Source organism: Lycium ferocissimum, chromosome 12, assembly GCF_029784015.1.
Source record: "Lycium ferocissimum isolate CSIRO_LF1 chromosome 12, AGI_CSIRO_Lferr_CH_V1, whole genome shotgun sequence".
NCBI classification, from domain to species: domain Eukaryota; kingdom Viridiplantae; phylum Streptophyta; class Magnoliopsida; order Solanales; family Solanaceae; genus Lycium; species Lycium ferocissimum.
In genome coordinates this window covers 33,060,258-33,079,877 of record NC_081353.1, presented here as the reverse complement: position 1 = coordinate 33,079,877, position 19,620 = coordinate 33,060,258, and the positions used below count along the sequence as shown (strand labels likewise).

The 19,620-nt window shown below is 36.8% G+C and overlaps 4 protein-coding genes and 1 long non-coding RNA gene across 5 annotated transcripts; 4 read left to right on the top strand and 1 right to left on the bottom strand.

Annotated features, from left to right (window-relative positions):
* The first annotated feature begins 289 nt into the window (after window positions 1–289).
* LOC132039222 (putative pentatricopeptide repeat-containing protein At3g15130) lies at window positions 290–2,592 on the top strand. The gene has a single exon (XM_059429756.1). It carries the CDS (start codon window positions 290–292, stop codon window positions 2,357–2,359), a length of 2,070 nt encoding a protein of 689 aa, XP_059285739.1. The 3' UTR covers window positions 2,360–2,592.
* LOC132039221 (putative UPF0481 protein At3g02645) lies at window positions 2,517–4,088 on the bottom strand. Its single transcript, XM_059429755.1, has one exon. It carries the CDS (start codon window positions 4,086–4,088, stop codon window positions 2,517–2,519), a length of 1,572 nt encoding a protein of 523 aa, XP_059285738.1.
* Window positions 4,089–5,938: 1,850 nt separating this feature from the next.
* LOC132039931 (protein trichome birefringence-like 5) lies at window positions 5,939–11,987 on the top strand. Its single transcript, XM_059430490.1, has 5 exons — window positions 5,939–6,823; window positions 9,907–10,099; window positions 10,345–10,538; window positions 10,645–10,800; window positions 11,242–11,987. Exons 1-5 carry the CDS (start codon window positions 6,192–6,194, stop codon window positions 11,549–11,551), a joined length of 1,485 nt encoding a protein of 494 aa, XP_059286473.1. The 5' UTR covers window positions 5,939–6,191; the 3' UTR covers window positions 11,552–11,987.
* LOC132039932 (uncharacterized) lies at window positions 6,839–9,881 on the top strand. The gene is made up of 3 exons (XR_009410530.1): window positions 6,839–7,779; window positions 7,981–8,915; window positions 9,674–9,881. It is a non-coding gene; the product is annotated as an uncharacterized LOC132039932 (long non-coding RNA).
* Window positions 11,988–12,961: 974 nt separating the features above from the next.
* LOC132040169 (nucleotide-sugar uncharacterized transporter 1-like) lies at window positions 12,962–19,196 on the top strand. Its single transcript, XM_059430787.1, has 7 exons — window positions 12,962–13,237; window positions 15,900–16,051; window positions 16,139–16,347; window positions 16,443–16,536; window positions 17,655–17,821; window positions 17,916–18,086; window positions 18,697–19,196. The coding sequence occupies exons 1-7, from the start codon at window positions 13,165–13,167 to the stop codon at window positions 18,977–18,979; spliced, it is 1,149 nt and encodes a 382-aa protein (XP_059286770.1). The 5' UTR covers window positions 12,962–13,164; the 3' UTR covers window positions 18,980–19,196.
* Window positions 19,197–19,620: the final 424 nt, after the last annotated feature.

Below are 19,620 nucleotides of genomic sequence, written 5' to 3'. Positions count from 1 at the left end.
GTTACAATTAGTATTTTAAAAAGTTCATTATTTCCTTATATAGCCTAACATTAGGAACGTAACAAATTTTATTTTCAATTTTTTAGTTTTTGATAAATGGTTAATATTATATTAACTTAAAAGATCTTTTCTCAAGTTATATAATAAGACATGTGATATTAAAGTTTTCCATTCAAAATTATAAACTATAAACACATACTAATAACTAGTTTCCATTCAAAAACTATAAACTATAAACACATACTAATAACTAGTTAGCGAATGCTTAGCCACCCATGCTGATAAAAAGATGCAACAAGTAATGAATGAGAGGCAAAAGTTGGCTGAACTTCTGAGAAATTGTTCTAAGAATTTGTCTTTACATGTGGGAAAGCAAGTCCATGGAGGTGTAATAAGGATGGGATATGCATTTGATTTGATGATAAGCAATGACCTCATTGATATGTATGGGAAATGCGGTAGGATGGAACTGGCTCGCTCAGTGTTTGACAAAATGCATGAAAGAAATGTGGTTTCTTGGACAGCTTTAATGTGTGGATATTTACAACAGACTAATGCTCAAGAATCCTTGTTGCTTCTCTCTCGGATGGTCTTCTCAAATGTAAGACCCAATGAATACACTTTTTCGACTAACTTAAAGGCGTGTGGTATTCTTGGTTTTCTGGAAAATGGACAACAGATTCATGGGTTGTGTGGTAAAAGTGGGTTTGAAAAGTATCCAGTTGTGGGCAATTCAATTATTGATATGTACTCAAGATGTGGGAAACTTTGTGAGGCTGAAAATAAGTTTCATGAAATGCCAGAAAAGAGTCTCATAACATGGAATGTAATGATAGCAGGGTATGCAATGGGAGGATTTGGTGATAAATCTCTGTTTCTGTTCAAGCAAATGCAAGAACAAGGAGAAATGCCAGACGAGTTTACCTTTGCAAGCACATTGAAAGCTTGCAGTGGTTTTAAGGCGGTCCGGGAAGGTAGCCAAATTCATGGTTTTCTTATTTCTAGGGGATTCCTTATTTCCAGCCAGAAAGTTATTGCAGGCGCCCTTATTGATTTGTATGTCAAATCAGGAAACTTGTTCGAAGCACATAAGGTGTTTAGTCAAGTTGAACAGAAAAGTGTCATATCATGGACGACACTGATTGTAGGGTACGCTCAAGAGGGCAAACTAACGGAGGCAATGGACCTGTTCAAGCAGCTCAAGGAAAGTAGCATCACAATGGATGGGTTTGTGCTGTCAAGCATGATGGGTGTCTTTGCTGATTTTGCTCTAGTTGAGCTTGGGAAACAATTGCATTGTTGTGCAGTAAAAATACCTGCTGGTTTAGACATATCTGTATTGAATTCAATCACGGATATGTATCTAAAATGTGGGTTAATAGAGGAAGCCGAAACACTTTTTGATGGTACGCCACAGAAAAATGTGATTTCGTGGACAGTTATGATCACCGGGTATGGGAAGTATGGTCTTGGCGGAGAAGCAGTCGAACTATTCAAGAAAATGCATATGGATAGTATTGAGCCTGATGAGGTTTCATACTTAGCTTTGCTCACAGCTTGTAGTCATTCGGGGCTAGTTCAAGAAAGTGAAGAATACTTTTCAAAACTATGCAATTCAAATCGTTTAAAACCTTCAGTAGAGCATTATGCTTGCATGGTTGATATCCTGGGTCGAGCTGGGCGCCTAAAAGAAGCTAAGGTTGTGATAGAGAACATGCCAGTAAAACCAAATGTTGGTATTTGGCAGACACTGCTTAGTGCATGTAGAGTACACAAGAATGTTGAAATAGGAAGAGAAGTTGGGGAGATTCTCTTGAAACTAGATGGCAATAATCCGGTGAATTATGTTATGATGTCAAACATTTTTGCTGATGCCCGCCTATGGGAAGAATGCGAGGGATTAAGAGGATTGGTGAAAGCAAAAGGTTTAAGGAAAGAAGCAGGACAAAGTTGGGTAGAGATCGACAAGAAGATGCACTTTTTCTACAATAGAGATGAGACACACCCACTTACTAAAGCTATCCATGAGTTTTTGTATAAGATGGACAAGAAAATGAAAGATGAACTCGGTTACACACGGGAAGTAAGCTTTTCATTACACGATGTTGAAGATGAAACAAGGGATGAGAGCCTGAGATTTCACAGCGAGAAATTGGCAATTGGTTTGGCACTTCTTTCTGGTGGCGATGAAATTGAGGGGAAGCCAATTCGTATTTTCAAGAATTTGAGAGTTTGTGGAGATTGTCATGAGTACATCAAGGGTTTGTCAAAGATTTTGAAGAAAACACTTCTTGTTAGAGATGCCAATCGGTTCCATAAGTTTGAGAATGGAATATGTTCGTGCAGAGACTATTGGTGATAGTATATGTAAAATATTATTACAAAGTTAGGATGTATAACTTAAATCCAAATAGTAAAAGAAATTACAAAGTCAGGATGTATAACTTAAATCCAAATAATAAAAGAATTTCCGCACTAAGTTATTTTTGCAGTATCTGGGGTTTATTGACACCATTCTAGTCTGTATTGCCCCAAACATGGTGGCAGCCATACACAGAGCAGAATGTCTGAAAAAATAGCAGCAAGACAAAGGAAATTGACAAAGCAACAGTCAAGAACTTCCAAGAAACATATATGTTTTTCTTCAATCCTCTACGAGCCCTAACAATTAGCCTCTGGTCATAGTACTTGTTGACTTTCTCCATGGCAATCTCCATATTAGAGCTTCCACTAGACCTCACAAATGACCTTTGCATGGTACTGAACAAAGTGGCAATTTCATTATCAGTTAAATCCCCTTTGATAACACCAGCTTTCCTAAGCAACCTCACATCCTCAGTAGCATCTGCAATCCCACTCATTAGATTGATGTATCTGGCAAATTCGAGCTTGGATTTGGACATGGCAGCTTCATAGACCATCAAGTTTCTAATTATGACTTCTGAGCCAGCATTCATGGTGATCACAGGAAGGTACAACGTTGAAGAAGGCTGTTCAAATTTAATCCTACTGATACCCTCATGGACGGGGCTGCATCTGACTCTGGCATAACACCATAATCGGGATGCTGAAGGGATAGTACTGATATTGTCTCTTTCTTCATTTCCATTTTTTTCCATGCCTTTCCTAAATAACCCAGAAATCGTTGACCATGGCACATTTTCTACCACCTGGTTAATGGGCTTCACAAATTTTTGCACGTTACTCGGGCCTATAGGCTCCAGCACCTCCAAGATTGTTTCGAAGTTGTGAATGATGTCTTCATGTGTATCTTGATCTTGATCATCCTCTTCATCTTTATCGTCATGTTTGATAGTGATGGATGACATTCGAATAGGAACCGAAGCAAAATCTACACGCTCATCGAGGATTAAACGATACATAAGATCGAGCAAATGAAGAGGCCGAGTTTCTTTGACATTATTTCTATAGTACTCATTGTTTGCAGGCAAAGGAAGTGGAGAATGCATTTCACAAAAGCGCCTAAACATGGAAATTAACTCGGTGTCTTCTCTGTCCTCAGGGGAAGAAAGACAGAGAAACTTTCTGATTTGCTTCATGACAACAAAGGGGATTTGGTTCTCAAGCATCATAAAGTCTCGGGTGATAATGGTATCATCAATATTATTTTCATGATCATCATGCACGTTATTGCCATACGCTGAACGGAGGATGTTAAGCAAGAATAGACCATCTATGGCTACTATCCAAGCTAAAGTCTCCTCATCTATGTCCATGAACCGGTTATAAGAAGCACGGACAAGGAGGTCGTTCTCTCTGAGTTTGTCGATCAAGAGATGCTTGAAATTGAGGATTTGAGCTGGCTCAAGAATGTCCTTGATGGCAGCAAGTTTGTACCTTTCCATTTGATATAGGTCTGGCCTCAAATGGTGGTAGGGTCCCATGCCAATGAGCTGAGGAGTATAGGCTTCTGGTTTTTGGTGAGTTAGTGTATTGGGCACTTGGAGGACACAGACAGGAGGGAAAAGATTTAAGTCAGTGGCAACTTCTTTTTTCAGGGCATTGCTTATGCGGTCTGTCCATCTCCTGGTGCTTGAATTTGAGGAAACAATTGGATCCAACGCCATGTTTTTCTTTGTTTGCAATAATTCATGCATAAGGTGAATGTATGTATTTATAGAAGGTCAGGGGATGTATTCTATCACGTTTTTTTAATGAGTTTTGAAAAATTGAATAGAATAGTATGTAGGAGACTATTAAAATTAATGAGTTTGCTGCTAAATATTCAGGAACATAAGAAAAGTAGTGGAGGCACAGGGAGTTTCTTGCTTGCTTCCTTGTTTTAGTAGAGAGATTATTGAGTTTAGGTAACAAGTCTGAATTTTAACCAAACGGTTTTTTCCTTGGACGAACATGTTTTATTTTCCCATCTAACGTCCGACCCAAACGAACCAGTTAGGCTAATAAGTGTCATTTTGAACTAGTGATAAACGTCATTTTAACAAACATGAGGTTTAGGTCATGTTTGGCAACATAAATATTAATCTAATGGAGTATTAGTTAATCACGACTAGTTTATCTCATCTGATTTTAAATGTGAGAATATGATACTTTATGTAAAAGTACATTATCATCTTAGAATATGCTAATATTGGATTAAAATCTGATAGTAGAAGATCATTTCAAGCTCAAATGGGAAATTTCTGGTCAATATTTTTTATCTTTTACCACAGCTTGATAAGCACAATTGCTGCCTGGGAATTGAACAATCCTAATTTGGACGAGTCAACAAAATCACCCTGCCTATTAAGAAATTATTAGAAAATCATTACCCCTCTAATTTTGATTTGACATTTCAAATACTTTGATTAAATTATGCACATAGTTAATTTAGACGTGACATTTGAAGAAGACGTGTTATAATGCTGCAGAATAGCTGTGGGTATAGACATAGTCACAAAACAAATTAATGCAATAAATTTATGGCAGAAAGGAGGTCTTGACGATGTATTAGGAACTATGAATAAATTGCAAGCACTTATTAATGAATGTCTAGTTAAAATTCAAATTATAAGAGGGGCCGCCAGGCGAGGCTTTTTACGCAGCACGGGGCGAGACGTAAGCCCCGAGACATGGGCGAAAGCCCCATAAGCCCCATGGATCTACGAAACGTATGTCTCATGTATCTTCAATTTTATAATTTTATTACTAAAAGATCTAAGTAAAAGTTTTCATTAAAATACTACAAATAAATCAATAAATCACTAATAATATAAAAGAATTATTATAAATATTATTTGAGAAAGGTAACAATACAAAAAATGATAATAGCCTAGATAATCTTTAAATGAAATCTTCATTCACTTCTTCATCAATCTCCAGATTTATTAATCTTTCCCACCCTCAACTAATATTTGCTCTGGCTTTTATTTATATATTCAAAGAAGGAGAAGGATAAAAAGTGTAAGAGCAATGACAAAAAATTGACAAGGTTGCTTCAGAAACATAGTGTTATGAAATCTCTATCATGTTAATTTTAGGCATAATCATCTAAAAAAACTATTTATGGCAGTGTTATTTTCTACGAGAGTTGATTTTTTATTTATTTATATATTTTAGAAAAATCACTAAAATATGAAAACATGATAACATAAAGTATAACTATCATTATACCAATAATAAAAATCATAATTTATATTTTTTTTAAATAATAAAAATCAAATTTAATGCCCTTGACGTATGCCTTTATGCCTGGGGCTTACGCCTCAAATTCTAGGGCGTACGCCTTTCATTTGCACCCCGAAGCGTTTTTCGTATGCTCCGCTCGGGAATTCGACCCGAAAACGCCTCAGAAAACATTATGCGTACATATGTCATATAGTAATTTGAGGAAATTATATTTAGAAATCACGACAGATAATTAGAGAGATGTTGAGGGAGTAACAAGTTTTGAATCTCAAATTCTTAAAACTTTAAAATAGTAAGTTGACTGAGTAAAAGTTTAAAGTCAAATTACTAAACTTGAAGCTTATAAACTTAGCAATGAAATGAGTAGAAGTTGTAATGGCATTATTATTACTATTATTATTATTATATATTTAGGAAAATGGTTGTGGCCCCCACATAGTTGTGTTGCGAGATTTCAGTCACATCCATGTTTGTCGGAAACTGTCTAAAGAGAAGAGATTGGAAGAAGAAATCATAATGTCATATGTATTGCCTTCCTCCATATGGCTTCTTCTTCTTCGAACCGTCGCTATACTTTAACTATTTTCCTTGTCCTTTGTTTCCTTTCAAGTCTCCTTTTTTTCACCAGAAGAACTCTTGAACCTAAAATATCTCTTTACACATACAGCCTACTTTCTTCTCAAACCCCTCTACTCCTTTCTCCAAGATCTGATGAAAATGAGACACCCATTGAGGACACCAGAGGACTAGAATCTTCTACTGAGATACCCATTTTGCCAAAATCTGATTTTGATGATAGTTTGCTTCAGAAAGTTACACCAAGTTCATCAGATACCAAAGGACTTGAGACCACACCTACTTTGTCAAAATCTGATCTTGATGATAGTTTGTATCACAACATAACACCTATTTCATCAGCTCTTGGGGATGATAATTTAGTTGAGAAAAACACAAGGCCCATTTTGGTTGACCCTGATTTGAAAGGACAAGGAGAGGTACAAAGTTGTGATCTTTACAAGGGAAGTTGGGTGAAAGATGAGGAGGAGAACCATCCAATTTATAAACCAGGTTCTTGCCCTTATGTTGATGAGGCTTTTGATTGCCAGACTAATGGTAGGCCTGACTCTGACTATCTTAAATGGACATGGAAGCCACATGGATGTCATCTTCCAAGGTCAGTCTTCAAATTACTGCTTCTTGTTTGGCTTTATATGCATAAATGATGGTCTGGTTTGCCTTATCTTTAAAGTTAGTTTGTAATTATATATGTCTTTTGTTGAGCTGTCAGCTTCTCTGGACTACATGACTAGGACAGTCAAACAATAAGCAATGCCAATTAACTAATCACTATCGATTTGAGATAATTGTCATTAGAATCAAATGGAGGGTTTCCATGACTGTAACATTTTATCCTAGTAGATTCTTCTTCCATAAATGGTAGTTTTTCGTGTTTGAAGATGTTGCATTACAATCTTTGCTTTCAGAGTATCTTCCTTAAATGATAGCAAAACCGGGATGCTGATACTATAGTATTTATAGCACCTTCCCTAAACTTGTTTGCTGTAAATTTTCACATCACACCTATCTTTGATTCTCCTTAATAGACTGCCCTTAATGTCCTTCAACAGTTATAAATAGAAAGGTAGATAATATATCTGCTTCTGGGATCCTTTGCTTTGCTATAGGGAAACAGTGGACAGGATCTGAGAAAGAGTTACATTCAATTCTTTTTCTTTGGTGATAGACAGTGCTGAGAACTCGATGATATTTCCAGCTTTTTGTGTTTCCATTTCTAATATAGTTAGGGATCAGTACCAATTATCACCATTTGTCCTTGTTATCGCGCCAGTGCAATAATTGGTCGCAGGGTTCCTCCTTTATTTAGCAGTGGGGAGAGAGGTCAATCTGAAGTGATGGATTTTGCTAGGGCTCTTTTCAAGCGGCATAATTGGTTTAATCATGGAAAGCAGCATTTGGATAGGAAGATTGGACTAATGAAAGATGTGCAGGAAAAAAGTATATTCTGTTAACCAAGTAATGTCATTCTAGTTCGGACAAAATTTTCTTCAATAGGCCTACTTAAGTTTGGGGCTAGCTGCGTCACTATGTGGAAAGTTACATGAAGTTGAGGTTGTGAGCTATAAAATGTCCAAAGAGGCTTTCAAAGAAAACTTAAGAGTACCTTACAAATTATTGATGGTTGCAATTTTATCTGCTGCCACTGTGTACAATCCAAGTGCAAAGTTGGAGATTCATTTCTCGAGGCTGGGAATAGGAGTTTTAACTCCCAAGCAGAAGCATCACAAATGGATCTCTGTATCTAAAGCTGAGCATGTCAGGGACAAGGGGTTCGGTTTCAGGTTTCCAGACTCTTAAATATATTTACTACTGAAAAGTGCTTGACGGAGTGAAGCATTCTTAAATGGAGAGTGAAGTGTAATGTAAGTTCCCGGGAACAAATTCTAATTATCATTTGACAGAATGAATTCTTCCTCCTAAGCTGGACCAAAACTTTCTGGTTTCCATAAAATAGTATATCCTTGGTCTTATTATGAGGCCTGTTGTCAAAGAAAGATTTGCAATTCTTGAAAAAAAGAGGTTGAAGGTCTGTGGTCAAAGGAAGATTTTCAACTCTTGAAGAAAGATGGTTTTGTAGTCCAAGTTTGCAAGTTCTGCTTGTGCTTTTTTGATAAGAAAACCATGAATAGCCTGGCTTTTATCTTTCTAGTAGAAATCATACTGGAGCCAACTACTAGAGGTGATAATACAAATTGAAGGAGGTTTCAGGAACTAAAGATCACTTGGGTACATTCCTCCAATAATTTCTAACATCTGCGATTACTTTCATCGGAAGATATTAAGATAATAATGTAAATGTGCTACCACTATAAATAGATTTGTTTTAAAATTAGTAAATGGAAAACCTGGTACTATAAATAGATAAACTCTTAAGATAAAGAGGTAGTAATTGTTATAGGTTTCGACTGTTAGAGAAAATTAGGAAGTATTGATGAGTATCTACACTAGATATGTAGTTGACTATTTCCCAAGGATGTACTTTTGTCTTTGTGTTGTGTTGCCCGGGCTCTAATCCTGTTTGTGTAATAAACTGCTTCTCTTCATGTTGTAAGACTAAATCATAGTTATAGTTAAAAATACTAAGGGTGGAGTTCGACTTAGTAAAAGTTGCATGTGTCAAATGGTGTGCTCTACATTTCAACCTGAACTAAGAGTCACTGGGCAATTTCTTTTTTCCTATGTTCAAGGTGTCTTAATGTTCAACAACAACAACAACATACCCAGTATAATCCCACTAGGTGGGGTCTGGGGAGGGTAGAGTGTACACATACTTTACTCATACCTTGGGAGGTAGGGAGGCTATTTCCAATAGACCCTCGACTCAAGAGAAGGCGCTAAGACAACAATAATAATAGGCAGTAATAGCAACATATAATAAGATAAATGAAGTGAAAGAATCAAGTTCTATTAGAGATCTAAAAAAAAAAAAAAAGAACAAAGATAATAATGCTCCTAGTATGGAAACGAAATCCTTGCGGCCACCTACTAGCCCTCTACCCTGATACTCGACCTCCACACCCTTCTATCAAGGGTCATATCCTCGGTAAGCTGAAGCTGCACTATATCTTGCCGAATCACCTCTCCCCGGGACTTCTTTGGCCTACCCCTCCCTCTCCTCAGGCCCACCACTGCCAGCCTCTCACACCTCCTTACTGGCGCATCATCACATCTCCTTTGCACATGGCCGAACCATATCAACCTTCCTTCCAGCATCTTGTCCACTACGGGTGCTACACCCACCTTGTCCTGAATCACTTCATTCCGAATCATATCTCTCCTGTTATGCTCGCACATCCATCTCAGCATCCACATCTATGCTACCTTCGTCTTCTGGACATGAGATTTCTTAAGCGCCAACACTCCGTCCCATACAACATAGGCGGTCTAGCCACTACTTTGTAGAACTTCCTTAAGTCTAGGCGGCACATTCTTATCGCACAACAAGTTGTCTTAATGTTTATCTTCATTAAAAATGTTGTCTAATGTTGATATATTTGTTTTTTGCAACTGGAGAAGGTATGATAGTCTCACTAATCACTTGTAATACCTATCGGTTTGACTCGCCATCAACTATTTTGCTGATTCATGCGATGATAAAACTTATCAATTGCCGATCATTTGTTGATTCAGGGGACTACTTATAGAATTTGTATCCTTAAACCAGTTATTTTTTTGTAGGTTTAGTGCATCAGATTTTTTGGAGAGATTGAAAGGAAAGAGGCTGATGCTGGTTGGAGACTCAATGAACCGGAACCAGTTTGAATCTCTCCTTTGCCTTCTTCGTGAAGGCCTCGCTAATAAGAGTAAAATGTACGAGATCCATGGATATAAGATAACAAAAGGAAGAGGCTACTATGTTTTCAAATTTGAGGTGATTTTGCGTATGCATTTATTAAGATTTCATTCTAGCTAAACTGACACCAATTGTATCAATTGACGATCTCTTCTTTATACGTATATATATGTGTGTATACTTGAGTCAGTTGTTATCTTTGTGGTCGATTATGTGAAGGCAAGAGAATTGAGTGACCTTTCTATTGCATATTTCTGTAGCTTAACATGATGAAACGGTGCAAAAGCTCTAGCAGTGAGGAATAAAATATTATGGTTTTGCAGGATTATAACTGCACAGTTGAATTCGTGCGCTCACACTTCCTTGTTAGAGAAGGAGTACGTATCAATCCTCAAGGAAGCTCAAATCCAACTCTATCAATAGATCGCATCGACAAAACATCTAAGCGTTGGAAAGGAGCTGACATTCTTATCTTCAATACGGGGCATTGGTGGACTCACGGAAAGACTGCCAGGGGGTGTGTTATTTTTCTCTCACAATATCTCAGTTCTTTTTTTTTTTTTTTTCTACTTTGACTAAATGGAGCTGCAGGGGCGTCTAAAATAAGGGCTTTGTTGGTGCAGGAAAAATTATTATAAAGAAGGTGACCATATATACCCTAAATTTGATGCCGTTGAAGCTTATAGGAGAGCATTGAAGACCTGGGCTAAGTGGATTGATGAAAATATGAGTCGTGAAAAGTTGATTATATATCGTGGCTACTCTTCAGCTCACTACAGGTACTTACTGTTTCTTCCACAATAGAAAATATTGAAACCAAATGCTGAGGCTTGTCCGATCCAAGAAAAAGCTCATATCTTTACATCTATAGACTCATCAAGATTGGCTATGACTTTCCGTTTGGTAGTATGATCTAAAGTGGATTGGTTTAAATGCTCTGTGTAATTTTATGTTCATGCCAATCAGGAAATGGTATTCTACAAATTTGTCAAACATGGTTTAAGTTTACATCTACAGCCAAACCTCTCTATAACAGCCTCGTTTGTTTAGAGATTTTTTGACTGTTATAGTGACCGGCTGTTATACACCTATAACAAGTATAGAGGGGTAAAATATAACAAAAATCTATTCCGAGAAAAACTTGGCTTTAATAGTGAGGTGCTGTTATATAAGAATATTGTTATATAGAGGTCTGACTGTATCTAAATCTTTGTAAACAGAGGCGGAGATTGGGATTCAGGTGGAAGTTGTCGTAAAGAGACTGAACCTGTTTCGACTGGGGCCATCCTTGGAAACTACCCTTTGAAAATGAAGATAGTGGAGGAGGTGATTAAGGAAATGCAGCGGCCTGTAGTCCTTTTAAACGTAACACAGTCGACAAATTTCCGCAAGGATGGGCACCCATCAGTGTATGGGAAGGTTGCTAATTCTGGTAGAAGGGCGAAGCAAGATTGTAGCCACTGGTGTCTACCCGGAGTCCCCGATGCATGGAATGAGCTAATCTATGCCATTTTGGTCTTGCAACAATGACCTTGTTTCATTCTCTGATAAGTAAGGATTTGACGCCAAAACTCCTCCAAAGGGGACACCGCATAGCGTTCTTTACTCTTGTTTTTTTTCTTTTTCAAACCTGTTTTGGAAAACGTTCTTATTGAGCCGAGGGTCAATCGCAAATCTCTTTACCCCACAAAGGTAGGGGTAAGGTTTGCGTACACCTGATCCTTCCCATACACCACAAGATTTCACCGGGTTGTTGTTCAATAGATGCACATATAGAAGAGGCTGGTTATACAATATGTGCGCCAAATGTAGCAGTGCCCTGTAAAAGTGTAACATTGTAAAATGAGATGAATATAGTTATGGCCATTTTGAAGTTGGCATCGTTTCAGTTTCTGTACCAAAAATAGGCAGTAATATATTATTCTTATTTCCAGGATCCATTGGTTACATGATGCAATTTGTGCAATTGTTCATACTCCGTGACTCAATTTGGAGACCACATACTTTGGAAGTCAATGTATTTTATCTTTTTGAACTACTAGTAAAATGCATCCATTTTTATTCATGTAAATAAAGAAAGAGTATGACCTTTGACACATGTCATTTTCAAGCCTGTGATCGATCAATAGTTATGCTACTATTATACTTTTGATTATTATACTGCAACTCTGTCTCCATTTTTGACAATATGTACATGCAAGGGTTGAGATTTGAAGGGAAGAGCATTTTTTTCAATTATTGATTTTGAAAATTAAAAGAGCATGTCGTCAAAGAAGAACATTGAATAGACTTGTTTTGACTCTGTCTTTGGAGCGCGAATCTACACTTGTCCGTCCAAATGCCCAGTTATGATGATAAATGTTTTTAAAAATAGTTTTTATGACATAAAGAATTTTGAAAAATTTGAACCAAACGGCTTAGAGGATATTTGAAGTTAAAAGCCTCATTTCGAAGTGGTCCTACCACAAGTAACGATCAACTTGACCTAATCTCTTAAACACAGTGGTCCCATTAGTAAGGATTATTTAGCTTCAAATCTAAGTTGCTTTCTCTTTTACTCCCTCCGTCTCAAATTATCGTATTTTTTTTTATTATACACGTTCCTTAAGAAATATTAATTAGAATGATATTTGACAACTTTATTCTTATTTAAATCTAAGTTATGATCTCTCCATTAAATGTTAACTCTATTTATATATTATCTCCATTAATAACAAAATTTTACTAAAGATAAAATGAGAAAAAATAATTATTTATGCTTTGAATTGTTAAAATGAGAAATAATTTGAGTCAATTATTTTTAATAACCGCGACAAGACGGCTACTACAGTATTTGTTTCCAGTTAATAGTGCTCAACTGTACTGTCGGTGCAGGTCCGTGATTTTCTCCAAAACAATTCTCAACAGAGATGTACTTCTATTAGCTTTGTCGCGACACTGGCTTTTTACCTCAATCACTCCGCTTAACCCGACCAAACCCTCTTTCTTTGTGTCCATAAAAATACTTATACACTACTACTATACTAGTCTTGTTTTTCTTTGACATTTTCCCACTTTCTTTTTTGAGCTCACTCTTCAGTGAAAGCAGAGATTTTGAGTGAATGCTGATAGAGTGCATGAGTTGAAAATTAGTTGTAAAAAATATGTTGGGTTTTTTGATGAGAAAAGATGTCAGAAAAATACTCAAGAGGAAGGACAGTGATGCTGGTGAAAAAGGTACTTCAAATTTCAAGATTTATGTACCCAACATTACATTTTGTTTTCCCTTCTTGGTACCAGTTTGCTCAAAGGTCTATTCTTTTTTTCTTTTTAGTGTTTTTGGTTAAATATTACTAGTAGTAGATAACTATTTTAATATTTTGAGTTGAATTATGGTGATTCTTTTTTGAGATTTATGTTGTTAGAATTTGTGAAAACTTTTCTGGTTCTTTCTTTTTCCTGTGTTGACAAATGTAGTGACATTCTGATATTGAGGGATTTGGTTCTCTTTGATTGGTATTTTTGCAATTGAGGAAGCTTTAGTAATAGTATGGGGACACTATAATTGGATGTCTCTATTGATTCTAGTTGTTGCAAGTCTTGCCATTTCTGTGATTCAAAATTGGGGCTTAAGCAACTGTGCTTTTCATAAAAAAGGGACTTTTGTATATAATTGGAGTAGCAAATGAACCTGAAGAGCGACATTTTATGGTGGTTTTAGTAAACCTTGTTGCTATTTTCTACTTAATTAAGAGTCAATAGGTAACAAAGACTCAAAGTGTGCATGTGATGCATGCCCAATTTCTTTTGAATCTTGTGGTGGGCTTACTTGTGTTGCTATAGATGGACCAGAGTTTCAGATGGTGCTACAATTGGAGGCGAAGTTCAAAACATTAATTGCCATGAATCATGATCTATGTTTGCCGGTAATATAACAACAAGTACAAGCTTCTGCTGTTGATGAATGACATGCAAATGATTCATTAAAATCAATTGTTCATAAGAATCTGGAATTAAAGAAATTCATTTTAATAGTTCTGGTGCTTGTTTTGTTTGAGGTGTGGTCTATTTACCATTCTGAAGGCACTTCATACTGCTGAATAAAGGGGAATGGTAGGTGGCAGCATCATATTGGCAAATCTTGAAGCAATGTGATGGCCTCCTGAAGAAAGAAAAGTTACTGGCTATTCAGATGTTCTTATATTACCCCAGATAGTTAAAATGTCCTTACCTGCGTGAGAAAAAGCAAATTAACTGTGATGTAGTGCGTGAATTTGCAGTTATAGTATACAACCACAACAACAACAACCCAGTGAAATCCCACAACGTGGGGTCTGGGGAGGGTAGAGTGTACGCAGACCTTCCTCCTACCAAGGTAGGATGGTCAAGTTTCCGAAAGACCCTCGGCTCAATAGAAAGCATAAAAAGAGGTCGGATAAGGCCAAGAAATTCAAAGCGATATGAAAATGAAAAAATAATGAAAGCGACTAAGCCATGATGCCGGTTTGCAAAAAGCGGGCGTAGCTATCACGTATAAAAAACAAGATAATCAAAGTACAAAAAATAACAGATAGTAGCAGAAATCAAAGCACAAGAACTTATATCGCGATAATGCGACTACTAATATGAAAGGATAAACAATACTATCTACTAGCCTTCTACCCTAATCTGAATCCTCCATACTCTCCTATCTATGGTCATGTCCTCGGTAAGCTGTAATTGCGCCATGTCCGGTCTAATCACCCTCTCCCCAATACTTCTTCGGCCTACCCCTACCTCTCTTCCGAAATCATCCATGGCCAACCTCTCATACCTCCGCACCGGGGCATCCGTGTCCCTCTTCACATGTCCAAACCATCTCGCCTCTCACTTCCGCATCTTGTCTTCCACCGAGGCCACTCCCACCTTGTCCCTGATAGCCTCATTCCTAATCCTATCACTCCCGGTGCCCACACATCCATCTCAACATTCTCATCTCGGCAACTTTCATCTTTTGAACGTGAGAGATCTTAACTGGCCAACACTCCGCCCCATACAACATAGTCGGTCTAACCACCACTTTGTAGAACTTGCCCTTAAGTTGTGGTGGCACCTTCTTATCACATAGCACTCCGGAAGCGAGCCTCCATTTCATCCACTTGATGAAGAGTTAATATCTTTTCGTGTTGCCTTCTCAAAAAATCTTTTGTTATTTTCTTGCATTGCTTATATTCATTGTTTTGTGTTGTTTTCTTGTGTTGCTCTTACCTAAATTAAACTCTCTTTTGTCCAACTGTGATTTTCATGCTCTTTTTCTAAAGATGCAATTAAGTAGTACTAGTCTCTTGTTACTGTGAATTAAGTTTTGTATTTACCTTGCTTTATAGAAAAACTTTGCTATACTTAAGCTCTCTGTGCTCTACAATATCATCACCATTTTAGCGTAAATTTATGTAAACTAGAAAGGCATTTGGACTTATATTTGTCCTATGCTACTTGATTCTATTATTCAGTTTAAACATTTTCTTGGATAAGTCATTCAGTTCGAACTTTGAAGCATAGACCAATGAAGTGCCTAAGATGGTCTCTCATTTAATAGAAACTGAGCATTTATTGATCAGCAAAATGAAGGACCATCTGTCAGAAATTTAACAGAAATATATCATATTCTCCCAGTTCGCTGTGGGTTTTTACTTAAATGGAACAAGTAGTAAAAATGACAATAATTCATAACCTCAGCTTTGCTCCTGTAAAGTCACTGTATTCACAAATTCTTCCATTGAGCTAACTGTTCTAATATTTATGGATGGTTTTCCTCTGCACTTAAAGTGCTATACCTTTATGAAATACATAAGCTCATTCTACAAGACATTTGATATTGATGGTCTAGTCCATTGTTTGTTCCTTTTTATTGATGCAGGAAGAGCATTGGAGGAGGTACGAGCCTCCTTGTTTAGCAAGATACGAGCACTTGGAGGTGGAAAGCGTCAACAAACTACCTTATGGGGGCCCACTGTTGCTCTGACATTCAACTTTTTTGTTTCTGTTAGTATTATATTGATGAACAAATTGGTCAGTCTACTAAACCTTACTCTAGATGGGAGTAGATATTAGTATTACATATTTCAGTAACGTTTTCTTTTCTCTTTTCCCTTCCAGGTTCTTGTTACAGTTGGATTTAATTATCCAATTTTCCTCTCTTTCCTACATTACATCTGTAGCTGGTTGATAATGGCTATTCTTAATGCTTTTTCCATCCTTTCCTTGTCTACACCATCAAAATCAACAAAATTTTCATCGTTGTTGTCTCTTGGTATAGTTATGTCACTTTCTACTGGGCTTGCAAATGTGAGCTTGAAGTATAATAGGTGAGACCTATGGGACCTACTCTGTCGCCTCGTAATCTTTTCTCCTCTGAAGAGGTCCTCATTGTTGATAGTTAACAAGCGCAATATATTTCCAGTGTAGGATTTTACCAAATGGCAAAGATTGCAGTAACACCAGCTATCGTTTTAGCTGAATTTGTTCTCTTTCGGAAGAAAATTTCTTTCCTGAAGGTAATTGCTTCTTGCTGTTAATATACAATTCATGCTGGTAACCTAGTTGAGAGCTAGGTTTAGTTGGTATATGCATTGTTTTACTTTCCATATGCCATTAATATTCTTGGAATATATTCCTGCCTGCAGGGTCCACAGAGTCCATAATAAACCTTCACTCACATTCCTACATATGTTTGTTTATTCATAGAGGTGGGATTCTATGTCTAACAATTTGACATAACAAATCTAGCTTCTTCATTCTCATTTAAACTTCCTGTGGTGTTTCTTAAAAGCTGGTGTTACGACGATGATCACACCGTCTTACCAATTTCCCACATGTTCATTTTTAAGGGAGATAGCTTTTGATTTTTGTCTTTTGGTCCTTTGTCACCTCCCAATAGAACTCAATATTCCTTAATAAATTATCAAGATTCTGAAAGCAGCTCTTTTTTTATCGGTATAAAGCAGCCGCTGATTTTCAGGTAAAAGGTAACTCAAGATTCTTATATGGCGCTTGTATTTAGATCCTCCTGCTACTCAATAAAGTGGCAGTTTTTCTGTATTCAACCAAGAAAAACCCCTTCACCTGGATTCAAATCCTAATACTATTATTAAATAATAATAATAATAATAATAATAATAATAAATAACTTCGGCATTATATAATAATTATCAACATCTCAGCTCAGGTACCATCTATCAACGTTCTTCTACTATGTTAGTAAACAAATTCGTCCATTTTTCTGCCTGTTTGCTGTATGGCCCTTCAGTACCACAAATTAATCAGAAAAAGTACAATTCATCACTCCTCCTTTAGCATATTGATCTTTTGGCTGTGTTGGTATGCGTGAGTAAGATTTCATTTAAATGCTTAGACTGTTATATTTAGAATAGATGAGATAGGCTGCTGGGTGAGACTTGTTTTTGATGTTATATTTTCATCAAAGAAAAGATAGGCAAAAGAAACCACCAGAAAAGCTTCTAGTTATCATAAGCTGAGACAGAGATCTGTGTGTCAAAGCCTATATATGTGCTTAAACTGGTAGTTTATCCTACTTTCAGAAGACTGAACTCTATTTTCCATTTAATATAGGTAAGCCTTTTATGATAACTCTATTTACCGTGGTATGTTTCAGGTGGTTGCACTCACAGTTGTATCTGTAGGTGTTGCTGTTGCTACGGTGACAGATTTGCAGTTTCACTTCTTTGGTGCTTGCATTGCAGTAGCATGGATAGTACCAAGTGCAGTTAATAAAATACTATGGTCCAATCTCCAGCAGCAAGAGAATTGGACTGCCCTCGCGTATGCTCCTAAACTATTTACTTCTTTTATCGTTTTTAATTTTTAATCAGTTCATCTGTCGCACCTTACCTCAAATTTGCAATTCTGGTCACAGGCTAATGTGGAAGACCACACCAATTACATTGTTCTTTCTGGTGATGATGATGCCATCACTTGATCCTCCAGGTGTCCTTTCATTTAATTGGAACTTTTACAACTCAACAATCATTGGTGCCTCGGCTGTTCTTGGCTTCTTGCTTCAGTGGTCAGGCGCTCTAGCACTTGGGTATGTGCTTTGGGGCATTTACAAGCTTCTGCTTTCACTTGGTGTCCTCAGTTCTGAGTTCTCTAACCTTCTGAACTTGTCTTTCTTTTTTTTGTCTGAAGACTTGGAGTTTGATTTTTACTTATCAAAAGAAGCAAATAAACAAAAGAAGCCGAATTAATTACTCCCTCTGTCCCAATTTATGTGATGGTGTTTGACTGGGCACGGAGTTTAAGAAAGAAGAGAGGACTTTTGAAACTTGTGGTCTAAAATAAATCATAGATGTACGTGTGGCTATAAATCATCTCATTAAGAGTAGAATGTGCATATTAAAGTAAATTTGTTAGTACTAAATGTAAAAAGGTATCATTTTTTGGGGATTGACTAAACAGGAAAAATTGTCACATAAATTTGGGGCGGAGCAGTTCTGGCTTAAACTTTGCTGCAAGTAGTAAATGAAGTCGTGTTGACTATGAGAGCCATCTTACAAGTGGATAGACCTACTAGATAAACTTTGCGATATAACTTTCTTTCAGGTCTTAAAGAAGTTAAATTCATCTCTTGATATGCATTGCCTAGTCCTTATTATGCTTCTAATTATGTGCCTTTTTTTCTCTTTGTTTTCCGCTAGGGCAACATCTGCAACAACCCATGTGGTACTTGGACAGTTTAAAACCTGTGTCATTCTTCTTGGGGGTTTTCTTCTCTTCGGTTCAAATCCGGGTCCAACTAGCATACTGGGAGCCACTACAGCTCTTGTTGGAATGTCTTTCTACACTTACCTTAACTTGCATTCACAGCAGCAGTCATCTAAAACATCCTCCAGACAAACTCCATTCTCTTTGTCCAAATCAAAGCTAGGCAAAGAAAATGCAGATGGCCGGGATGGAAGTCGTGCTGATGAATCTGTGTAAGTGAACTCTAGACCAACAGAGTAAGTTTTGTGAATGGAGAGCAATTCACTAACCACGGCATTATTTGTCTAAAAGTTTTATTTTTTGGTAACAAAATGATAGCTAACATGAGCATTTTATGTATCTCCTGTGGTTCAAACATTATGAAAAGTTGTATATTCAAATTATTTGTTCTGCAAAAAGCAAAACAATGGCTTAATACTTTTGCGATGCATAATGTTTGTCAAGGGGACTGGATTTGTCTTAAACAGAACTGGACCAGCTCTTTTGGAATTGCACAATGTCAACAATACAGAATTGGGTCATAAGAATTGAGTCGGAAGAAATCTCGAATAGTATAAAGGAACTCATTTACTTCCATAAAAGAAAACATGATAAGAAATGCCCCTATTACGCTTTCTTCACTGCTATATCATCATGGAAACTACTGAAAAAATGTCTAAAGAAATGATAAAGATGGAAAGTACTATTTGTAGGAATTATTCTCAAGTGTCGGGTCTAACATATTCGTCTTTTGTACTTTCAACTATATTATGGAGTCAAATCTTAATGACATGATACCTTAATTTTGTCTATCCTTCAAGCATTTCATTTTGGAAAAATTCATGTGCTAATACACACAGAAACGACGAAAAAGGCTA